At 41.3% G+C, this 12,387-nt stretch overlaps 1 protein-coding gene across 2 annotated transcripts in view; it reads left to right on the plus strand.

The window, feature by feature from the left end:
• Positions 1–1,484: 1,484 nt before the first annotated feature.
• Positions 1,485–12,387, plus strand: part of LOC129180224 (leucine-rich repeat transmembrane neuronal protein 4) — a 77,060-nt gene continuing 66,157 nt past the window's right edge. The window contains exons 1-2 of one of the 2 annotated variants that reach the window (XM_054774462.1): positions 1,485–1,927; positions 2,296–3,836. In XM_054774462.1, the coding sequence (XP_054630437.1) occupies positions 1,897–1,927; positions 2,296–3,836 (1,572 nt within the window). In that variant the 5' untranslated portion in view covers positions 1,485–1,896. Of the gene's footprint in view, positions 1,928–2,295; positions 3,886–12,387 lie in introns of both variants that reach the window. The other variant, XM_054774463.1, reaches the window with a different exon arrangement.

Raw genomic sequence — 12,387 nt, forward strand, 5'->3', positions numbered from 1 at the left:
TTCAAGGCAATTGCAAAATCTACATGAAGCTAAATGGAGAACCGGAAGAAGTACTTGTTGTCAAAGACAACAAATATTGAAGATGAGATCATTTCCACTACTAGGAAATAAAAGAGACAACTTGACTTGATGAGACTTGATGCATCTTGAAGTCATCAACAATCTAATACTACAATAATATATATATATTTTTTAATTCAATAATATTAAGCAATGCATTTCATCCACTGATTATAAACAAATGTTATTTTAGTTAATCTCTATACAGAAATGTGCGATTCAATCCAAATTTTTACTCCAGTATTTACATATTAATTCTCAACGTCTTTTCTGTAATTTTCTTGATTTAATGTCTCCACTTTTTCAAACCTATTTAGTTTCTGTTTTTCAGTTGTTGTTGTTTTTTTTGTTTTTTTTTACATTTTTATTCCTTCCTTTTTCATGGACTGCATATTATATTATCTTTTAACAATGCTTTTTCTTCCACCAAAGAAAATACAACAAAATCAAAATAAATCAGCCAGCAGACAATGACATATAATAACAGCAGCACCATACAAATGTAAGTCTAATATATAAAGTATAATAATAAAAACCTAAATTGAAAACAAATCCTTCCTTTTCTTCAACTCTGCACCATAGCTATATACCGTCATTTAAAACACACACACACACACTCCTTTCTTTTCTTTACACAGGAAGTGAACAAATTTAAATGACAAAATGTAAGCAAACGAAACGTTGTGTCAACGCGTAAATGGTGTGAATGAATTATTAGAAATATACCTGTATACGCAGAATAAAAAATAAATAAACACTACTTCTTCCTACTCCTTTGTAGACAGTTGAGTTGTGCAAATGTAACCATGTGATGTCCCTTAATGCAACGCATTAAGCGTGTCTGAAACAAATGAACCATCCCATACCATCAAAGTTATAAGAAGGGTCCATTTTTACAGTAAAACATTTCCCGGTCTCTATGATTGTAGGCTCAATGTGTTGATACACGATGTCAAAATGAAAAAAACGAACTGTACAGTCACACACGTGATCTTATCCTGAAAAAGGAAAACCAACCGAGGCAAGTTGAACTGTTTTTAAGGTGAGATTTAAAGATAAAAAGCTAAATTCCACCGTGGAATCCAAGTGGGTGAAAATGGTCATCCATCCATCAGTTTTCTATGCCACTTATCCTCACTAGGGTGGCGGGGGTATGCTAGAGCCTATCCCATCTGACTTTGGGCGAGAGGCGGGGTACACACTGGACTGGTCGCCGGTCAATAGTAGTTAAAATGGTCAATGACGCCTTAGTGCAGCAGCTAGTGAGAAGACAATCATGTATTGAATGTTGGCTGCGCAGTGCCACACTATGTCCAGCAGGGGGCGGTTTAGGGCTAATAAAAAGGGTAGCAGTTTGCTCCGTGGGGATCTCCGCCAACACAATTCCTGTTGCTACTCAACTGATTCATTCTTGATGACACGGTCATCGGCTGTGATGCACGCCAGGCTGCGTCTTGTCGCTGAAAACTTGTCCAGTTTAGCTCACTCTCTATTCCATTCCCTTCTTTTCCCATAATCAGTCATCACTTTTTTTAATTAACGCAGATTCAACAATTGGCAGCTGGATGTTTAAACGTTTTCTCCTCCAGCCGGTGGCGGGGCTTCAGGCTTCATCTCTCCAAGGGCTCTGCAAGGTGGCCGTCACAAGTGTGCAGCATCCACATCCTTTGGAGACTCACATCCTCTGGAACTGCTCCCATCTCTGACAGGTGTGCCTTTTGTGCGCAAAAGTGCGCACATTTATCCGCGCAAATAAGCGTTCCGGGCGCGTTCCATTATTTGGACACTATTTGTGGAACATGTGGAGCTGGGACGCATGCAACAGAAAGCTGTAACATGAGGAGGAGCCGACACCGCGCAAGTATGGGTATGTGCACTGTCCTGCAAGATACTTATTGCATGTTTTTATTTGCTTTACTTTATCCTCCGCTACATTTAAACTTACCCAAAACCAAGTGGTGCAGGTGTCTTCTTTGCCTCCTCCTCCCCCCCCCCCCCCGGCTTTTAAATGATGACTGCAGCCTGCGGGAGAATCGGGGTGGTGGGGAGGATTTCGCTCATCAGTAATTTGACAGATTACCCTTATTATCTTTTTTTTTGTGTGCAAGTAAATTAGTTTAGTTAAAATCTTTGTATTCATTCCAATTCACTTTTGTGTGTCTTTGCACTTTTTCATATGTTTTCTGCTCCTTAATCAGTCACTTGTGTGTGTGTGCGTGTGTGTGTTGTGTGCAGGACTTCCTGTGCTTTGCAGATGGCTTGTATTCATAGCGGTGGTGCCTGCCTGGCTGCTGGCGGCTCCAAACACCATCCGTGAGCGTCCCTGCCCTCAGAGCTGTAGATGTGATGGCAAAATAATCTACTGTGAATCCAATGCTTTTCGTGACGTGCCAAGCAATGTGTCTGTGGGAACACAGGGACTCTCGCTGCGTTACAACAGCCTAATGAACCTAAGGGCCCACCAGTTTGCAGGCCTCAGTCAACTGGTTTGGCTGTACCTCGACCACAATTACATCAGCTCCGTGGATGGCCAAGCGCTCCACGGCATACGCAGGCTCAAAGAACTGATTCTCAGCTCCAATAAGATCACTCTGCTTAAAAACAACACTTTCCACGATGTTCCCAACTTGCGCAATCTCGACCTTTCCTACAATAAACTACAGGTACTCCAGCCGAATCAATTTGTGGGTTTAAGGAAGTTGCTCAGTTTACACTTGAGGTCAAATTCGTTAAAAACTGTCCCAATGCGGGTTTTTCTTGACTGTCGTAATCTGGAATTCCTAGATATTGGCTACAACAGGCTACGGAGTCTTACTCGCAACGCCTTCGCCGGACTCTTTAAGCTTGTCGAGTTGCATTTGGAGCACAATCAGTTTTCCAAGGTCAACTTTGCTCATTTCCCTCGCCTGACCAACCTGAGGGCGCTGTATTTGCAATGGAACCGCATCAAAATGCTGACGCAGGGCCTACCGTGGATGTGGACTTCCCTGCAAAAGCTGGACCTGTCTGGAAACGAACTTCAGACCTTGGATCCAAGTACGTTCCAATGCCTGCCCAACCTCCAGACGCTTAACCTCGACTCCAACAAACTGAACAATGTGTCTCAGCAGACAGTGGAGACTTGGATCTCTCTCACCACCATAAGTTTGGCGGGTAACCTGTGGTACTGTAACCCTAACATATGTCCTCTAGTGGACTGGCTCAAGGCCTTCAAAGGGAACAAGGAGACCACTATGATCTGTACAGGCCCTAAGGAGGCACAGGGAGAGAAAGTGAATGATGTGGTGGAGACTTATAACATTTGCACAATAACGCCGAGCCCCATTACCTCAACAAAGGCACCTCTCACGTCTGCATTTCAAACTGAACAGCTCCCTCTTCCCACACAGCCTGAAGTGGATAAGAAGCTTGAAGAGAACAGGACAGCCTCCCCTACCCCTTCCCAGGCCTCCCCTTCCATTCCTTTACCAGATTCCGAGTATGTGTCCTTCCATAAGATCATAGCTGGAAGCGTGGCCCTTCTGCTGTCTGTGGCTATAATCCTACTTGTTATTTACGTCTCATGGAAGCGCTATCCCAGCAGCATCAAGCAACTTCAGCAGCGCTCCTCGGTTAAAAAGCGGCAGAAAAAGGCTCGGGAGACTGAGCGCTCCCTTAATTCGCCACTGCAAGAGTATTACGTGGACTACAAGCCTACACACTCAGAGACAATGGATGTGCTGGTTAATGGGACAGGACCTTACACATACACCATCTCAGGCTCCAGGGAATGCGAGGTATGACCGTTGCCCTCCAAAAATCCATTTCCACTGCGAGGCATGAGAGGTAAATTTTCTAACAATCTGTGGAGACAAACACCATTCCCCCCTCCTCTGCCCTTGTCTGTTTTGGGATAAGGAAGTAAAGGTCAGTGCACTGTGATTTGCTTGGCAATGCTTGAAGTTTTTTCGAGTCCTGCACTTTTATTGCTCCAATGTAATTCCCATTAGCTGAAATCACAATGGCAGCTCCACTTCCTGGGACACACATAAAGTAAATTATCCACAAAGTAGCATAATCTTTCACTCTTGACATAAAAGAGATTATTGATGTATCTCTGTCTTGCCAGCCAGCGTCTTATTTATTCACAAATGGCTGATGTCCCTTAAAGCAATAATAAAAATGTATGAGATCAAGTCACTGTGCAGGTGGTCCTCTGCTATCCTGTGTGTTTGCTACCGTGGTGGCAAACACACCTGTCATGTGACTCCTGTGTATGTTGTCTGTTGTATCCAATATGGAAGCCAGCCCAGTCAGCATCCGTGGGAAATTTAACCACATTTACTGTCATTATAGGTTCCATTCTCCAGTAATGCCTATAGCAATCATGTACGTATTATATTGCTCATTAGTCAGATTCCAAAAGTTCAGTCAGTGTGAGCTATAATAACTATAAGGGCTGCAGCCAAATGATGATGACTTGTTTACATTTTCGGGCTCAATATGTGTCTTTGCATACTAATCCAATACCTTCTTACTTGCCTGATGAATGGACTCATGTAGAGCGCACAAACTTTTTAGTCAGAGTTGAGGTGCGTGTACTAAAGCTTGGCTTTTTATGTGAGTGACTCTAAAACACTGTCTGGCATCGAGAAATTGAGACTGAAAGCCTTGGCGGGAAGCACCAATCAATTTGCTCATGCTTAATTAGGCACTTTTTTTTGCATGTGCAGCCTTTTTCTGCATGTACTACACATCTGTCTTCTTTTGTCCTGCTGCTTTTTATCATTGTGTTGAGTGTGATTTATAACTGGGGAACTGTGCTAGGGATGATGTAGTGTCACTGGGATCTTGGCTGAAACTTTTTGCTGGACTAGTCACTCCAAAGTCTCATCTCAAAGTATTTTTTTTTTTTACAGCATATACAGTACAGCCTGGTCCTGTAAACCATGATCCAATAAGGGTTATAGTGGATGTAGCTGCACATACATTCAACACAATTACATTTTTCTTAGTGTAGCCCAGTTTGGATATGCAGAAAAAACGCACATGGGATTGAGTCCTCTCAGATCCAAATCAGGCCTCAGTCATATGTACTGTATATATAAAAAAATCAGACATGGATATCTGCTGTGACACTCACACATCTATCCAAATAATATCTATAGTACAGTCGTCCCTCGCCAGGTTTTTAGTCAGTCATGGCATATATAAAACACACCTGCAGGTTTTGGTAATGCCAAGGTAACCTGCTTTTGGAGCCAATGAAAGAAGAGTCACTCCACGCCCAACTTGTTCAATATACAGTGTAACATTTGAGATTGAATGCCCCTGGAGTGGTAATTGCCAGAAATGCCTCTGAACTTGCACAAGCATTGGCGTTTGGACCATCATCCTACATGACAAGCAGCTTTGGTTTTCTTTTTATTTGCAATTTTGTGTCTTTTTTGTGAAGACTCCAGTGGTAACCTAATATTTTTGAGTAGCATGACCATGCAGGTCGCCCGAAGTCAGCTGGGATAGGCTCCAGCATAACCCCACGACTGTAATGAGGATAAGTGGCATAGAAAATGAATCGATGGATGACCATGCAGGTCCCAGTGTTTTCCACAGGATTGCAATCTATCTGTGGTGTTAGGTAGCGGTGGGGGGTGTCGTTGTCTAATTTGCATAACTGTCCATGGCGACATTATCTTTTTAAACCTTATTTGAACAGAGCATGAAGTCATTGAATAACGGGTGCTGGTTTCATTTCGTCCAGTGGTAGGTGTACAGGCGATAAAAAACATCCATGGTGTTTACTGGGCTTAATGTAAGTGTGCGCTGATTTGAAAGATAATATACCATACATATATATATATATATATATATATATATGTATATATATCATTGTACATCCAACGTATCACTATATTGATGAACAGATGCACGATAATGCGTGACTAAGTCTGGCTTTTTCAGGTTTCTGATTGGCCAAAATGCACATTTCAGCTGGTGAATGTTTTTTTTATGTGGATGGACATTTTTTAACACCGGAGTGGGGGAAATATGTGTTTTTTAGCAACACAAAGCTGGCAACACTGAATTCCCTTCTGCTACGTCTTCTTATTCTCTGACAGACAAGGTGCGTTTGAGGTGTGCTTAGAAGCTTAGTTACAATGCCATATACTGTACAAAGTACAGAAGTTCCTGTTATAATGTGATTATGAGTGAGGGCTAAAAGGTAGGGCCAAATCTAAGAAACAAAAAAATGCCGCCAAATGTATGAATGTATGCGATGTTTGTTCACTTTTTTCACTTGTGTGACAAGGGACCCATTATGCGGAACATATAAAGCAGGCCTTCGTCACTCAAGTTAAAACTTGATTTCAGCATTTAACTTCTGTTTTTATATTTCCTAGTCAAGAAGTATTGAAGCATTCACGATTGCTGCAGTTATGTGGTACTGGAACTGATTACTACTGTTACAAATGAAAAATATTTTACAGTAGAGTAGATGTTCTTTTCCCATCAGGGTTTGCCACACCAAGTAGCTCGCATGATTTTGTTTGGCTTAGTTTCCATGACCCAACCCTCTCATTAATCTGGGCTTTGGACCGCACTAGAAAGAATCTGCGCCGACTGCATGAAAGGCAGCAGTACCACGACATGATCAGTGCCAAAACTGTAATTATAAGTTCATTAATGATAAATTATAGTTATTAGAAATTATATTAATAATATTACAAATATAGCCCGGTGTCCTGAAATGGATTGTGCTTGACCTCAGAAGGTACACTGTAATTACACGGAGCGTCTTTAACTGACCTAAAAAGCGCTATATGTGTCATTGTCATTATTACAAATGGCATTTACAGTGGTGCAAACATTACAACGCCATGCAAATTTTTTGCATTATCATGTTCCACATGACTGTAAATGTGTCATGCCTATGTGTTGTGCTCAAAATACTTAAATAAAGGTAAATAAATAAATAAATAATAAATAAATGTTAATAAATCTAATACAGATATACGCAGATATACTTGCAAAGATGTTTTAGCTGATGAGAACCATGTTTTTCAACAAATCTTGCTCATATTTTCACGTGTGCTTGTCAGTTCCCCCTTATCACAAACTCCATTTTGACCGGGAAACTAACGTATTTTTCCCTTCTTTCCCTGCGCCCTCCCATTTGAATAGTTTCTCATATTTTTTTCTGTAACGTTCGTGGAAAACAAAAAACCCTCTCCGGTTATGCCAGAGCAGCACAGTTGCCAGTCGCTCGGCAACACATCGTGCAGCTGGAAAAGTCATGCCTTCCAAATAAAAGAAGCACGCCAGTAAAAAAATAACACTCATGTAGCCGCCACAGTAGGCAGTCGGGTCTTCACCAATGTTCCTCCAAATTCTTGAAGTGACTGAGACTGACACAAACAACCTGAGCATTACTTGGACTTAAGTGAGTGCTATCAGACGTGCACACTGTGGCATCACACCTGTCCAAAACCAGAGAACTTGAGGTAGTTCAACTTCCATTCCGTCGTATTTTCTATATTTGTGGATTCAAACGGACGGCAATATGTATTTCATAATGTAGAATTTCATAACTTTTCACTCAGAAAACTCCCTTACTACTTTGGCTTTGCGGCATGTTTTTTTAGAGCAGCCATTCTCATTTGAAAGGAAAAAAATCTCACCCAGATTCACCTCTTGCTTTTCTGTTCACACACACTCCGACAGCCAGTCCACCTTAAAAGATGTGGCATTGCCCATTTGTTTCACCATAACACGGGGGTTAGCAAGCAGCATGTAGCATTGTTAACGCCACTGCCGGCCCGCACGGTGGGCAAATGGTTAGCATGTTGGCCACACAGTCAGGAAATCTGGAAGTGTGAATGGTTGTTTGTCTATATGTGCCCTGCAATTGGCTGGTGACCAGTCCAGGGTGTACCCCGCCTCTCCCATGAAGTCAGCTAGGATAGGCATACCCCTGCGATCCTAGGGCATAGAAAATGGATGGAACTCCGCTGCCCCATTAGCTATATGCTGACCTGAAAAAACAGCAACATGTACTACTTTACACACTGTTAATAAATTGATTGGCAACGTAAGAAAATACAGTGTACGTACCAACAGGGTCTTTTCTGGATCTGGACAGTCTTTGTTATTGTTACCTGTCACTCCCGGAGTTGCATTGAAAAATGGTACAGAATAAATTGTTATGTGTTTATTTTATTTACCGTTAAGGTTGGATTTTATTTTGTGCGCTGCATAGATTTGCTGTGCGCTGAGAATGCTGGAGCAGTACACGATTGCATACACGCGCAGCTTAGACAACATTGGTCAAACATTGGCCCACCAGTCCAATTGGTGTGTACCAAATATTGCGGGGATTCTTGACATTCCAAGTCAATCTAGCTTTTTGGGTTAACTTTGTCGTTTATGCATAGTTGTTTACTTTTTACTTGCGTGCATGCAGGTTGTCTCAGGTGTTTAGTAAATGTAAGCACGGTATTATTGGCTTTGGGTCACTTAAACAGACTTACGGATATGGCAAAAATGATGAGACCACCTTTGTTTCTACAGTTTCTTGTTCATTTTTATGCCTGATACAACAAAACGTACTTTTGTTTGGACAAATATAACAATGACAACAAAAATAGTTCATAACAGTTACATTTTTTGGCAGTGCAATGCTATAGCTATTCATCTAAGAAATTAAGTGATTTTGGTTATTATCAAAAAAACCATGGCAGTGAAATGAAACTCTTATGAGCTATATTTGTTATCATCATTATATTTACCCAAACAAATGTACCTTTAGTTGTACCAGGCAGTAAATGGATCAATAAACTTAAGAAACAAGGGTGGTCTAGTAATATTTTCCGTGTCTGTATATACTGTACACATATAGGCACTATATCAGGACATGGCATTCAGAGTTCTGCCACATCTTCTGCCGATGTCAGCAGCAGAATCTTTGTTTCCATTAATATGACATAGACTTTAGGTACACAAGCAGCTAAATCAACTCCTTGTCAGATTATCTTTGGCAGAGCATTTCTCAAATACAAGGGATGCTTGAGGTAAAATGGCCAGCTTCTCAATCTTGCAGCTTTCATGTGTGACTGTGGCATGGGAGCATTAAATGGCAGACCTAATGGGGCTCGTGCTCACTAGAATAACTAATAGCCCATCAGAGGTAAGGAGCCGCGACTTCCCTCGGCTTTGTTATTCCTTGCCCTCTACAGCTCAAGGGAGCAACCCGAGCTGTTAAAGATGTAATGGGATTTTTCTTTTCTGCCAGCGTCACGTTTGGCACTAAACATTGCAAATGCATGCAGGAACATATAGACCATGGTCAGGTTTTTATGTGCCGCAATTACACAATCACCATATACTGCTGCATTATTCAGTTCTATCAAAACCTTTTGATCCCACTGAGTTGCATCAGTGTTGCATGGCAGGATGCGCCGTGCTACATTAAAGCGCTGTTTGTGTCACAATAAAAGCGGCACATAAAGGTGGCTTTCACTGGGACTGAATGGCACACCGAGGAAGTGTCAAGATGCATGGAAGTAAATGCGAAAGAACACCCAACACACAGCCTTGGCCCTGCCATTTTTTTTCAAATAGCAAACAGTTGAAAAAGTGTTGTATTTGAAGCCTGTAACCTTTCATACATGGCCAGACCAACAGGCTTGGTGTTAAAAGTGTCGCTATAGAGGAGGCTGTCCTGCACATTGCATGCTCAGCCTGAACAATGTCAATCTGATCAACACGTTGAACTGTGGAGATCCATAGTCTCACTGTGGCACATCCACAGCCGCACTCACGTGGCAGCCACAGTCAAGTTGATGTCCGCCCACAGATCAACCCCTGCTAAGGTGGCCCAGATAACATTACAGATAAAATGCCTTTGTCTCTGCAAGGAGGGTTTTTTGTACTCAGGATGAAATTGCAAGCATTAACAAGATGAGCACAACCTGCTCAACAATAATGAAAGTGAGGAGAAGAGGAAGGTGTCGTTCCTGGTTCAGCCTATGAATGAAACTATTGGGAAACCCCCAAGAAAAACAAAAATAACGGAATAAGGAAGGCTATACAGAGGAATATCCACCATAATTGATTTCTGCCACTTATCCTGTTCAGGGTCATCACATCATGACTTTGGGCAAGAGGCATGGTACTCCCTGGACTGATCACCACCCAATCACAAGGACACATAACTCACTCACATTCACACCCATGGGCAATTTAGAGTATCTAATTAACCTAACATGCATGTTTTTGGGATGTGGGAGGAATAAACCCACACAAGCACAGAGAGAACAAGCTGACCCCAACTCAAGACATCCAAGCCTAATTTCAAACCCACAACCAGGCAGATGTGCAAACCACACACTCCACAGTGCTGCTCAAGTCCATTTGTTGTCATTTAAAAACAACCTTTCCGATCAGAATCATTTATACTTACAATAATCCAGCATTAAACTGGCAGCATCATGTGTATCATTTACATATTCTCTGATAGCAGTGCCAAATCAGTAGTTTTGAAAAGGTGCCAGTGCTTAAACGGTTCTCAAACAGGTGCTTAAAAAATAAGAAACATACAAATTTTGTCCAAAAACAATGTCTTTTTATTTTTGCTAAAATTTTGTGACATGCAAGTTGAACAGAATAGTAATTTAAATACTTCAATAATATAAATAAAACAATTCCTAAATAATACCATCTATCCATCCATCCATTTTCTATACCGCTTCTCCTCTTTAGGGTCGCGGGGGCATGTTTAGCCTGTCTCAGCTGACTTCGGGCGACAGGCGGGGTACACCCTGGACTGGTCGCCAGCCAATTGCAGGGCACTTATAGACAAACAACCATTCACACTCACATTCATACCTATGGACAATTTAGAGTCACTAACCTAACCTAACATGCATGTTCTTGGATGTGGCAAGAAACCGGAGTACCTGGAGAAAACCCACACACATGGAGAACATGCAAACTCCACACAGAAATGGCCAAGGGAGAACTCCGAAATAATACATTCACTAATATTAAATGCATTTGTCATAATTATCATAGTAAAACCATGAGCAGAAATACAGAAAACCGGGAATGTGCAAAAGAATTGCAAGATTTTACGGTACTTTCAGTGCATACATTCTGTGCAATTCAAACAGAATTTGATTTAGTTTTTTCTGGTTACTCCCATTTACGTCGGCACCGGTGCCATTAAGGTACCGAATTTTGGTACGCATCCCTAGTGAGTGACAAGGGAGCGAGCACAATAAGGAGAGTAATTCTGGCTTTTTATCATTCCTACCTGTCATGTAAATGTATAACAACAAAAACAACAGGTATCGTTAATTTTGGTAGAAATGTGGTCTACCAAACAAAGTGGCAGACATGCAGAGGAAGGATTATTGATTTGCTTCACGTGAACCCGTTACCCCCCCTAAACAGAGCTGATGTCACAAGTTATATTCAGTTATTCTTTATTAATGATGTCGACTTATTGTTGCTGTCAACATACAGTATTGTACCAAGCATCCAGGTCCAGAGACGTGTACCACCTATTATATTTCTCCTCTTTGCCATCACTTGTACTCTTCGAGAAAAGTACAGTAGTACCTCGCATAACGTAAACCTGAACGTAAATTATTTATGTAAAGTTTTTGCATCGTGTTACGTAAGAAATATAACGTAAAGCGTCAAGTCGGTGCAAGTTCAGAAATCCGATTTGAATAGCTCGCGCGGCAGAGAGAGGGAAACATTTTCCATGACTAACAGAGTACACTTGGTGACGCCTTCTGACGCTTCATGCTCTCATTGGCTGATTCTACAGCGCGTACGTGAGTTTGTGTGAGACATGCTTCTCCCTTCAACCTTCCTTCCTCATCGTAGTCGCCCTTAAACTAGTTGATTGTTTTTGTTTTTCAGTTTTATTCATTTACAGTAATCTAATCACCTTATTTTATATTGGAATGTTACTCTACTATGTTTATGCTAACGTTTTCTTATATTTTCCCACCATATTTGGTGGACTTGGAATATTTTGAAGGGCCAAAGGTGGTGAGTTTGGGAAGATCTTGGAACGGATTAGGCTATTTCCATGTATTATACGCTTCGTATAACGTAAAAACCCTATAACGTAAACGTTCTCGGAACGGATTATTTACGTTGTAGGGGCGTCTACTGTATTACAAACACTAAGAAAAAGAAACATTTAAACAGTTGGGGAATGATGACATCTTAAGATTTACTAAAGTCTCACAAGATTATGTTTCAGCCGCCCAATTTTTGGAACATTTGAAACATGTTTTTCCAGAAAATTTTGTGTCTGATCTAAAAAATTCACAT

The sequence above is a fragment of the Dunckerocampus dactyliophorus genome, chromosome 4 (assembly GCF_027744805.1).
Source record: "Dunckerocampus dactyliophorus isolate RoL2022-P2 chromosome 4, RoL_Ddac_1.1, whole genome shotgun sequence".
In the NCBI taxonomy this organism is placed as follows: Eukaryota; Metazoa; Chordata; class Actinopteri; order Syngnathiformes; family Syngnathidae; genus Dunckerocampus; species Dunckerocampus dactyliophorus.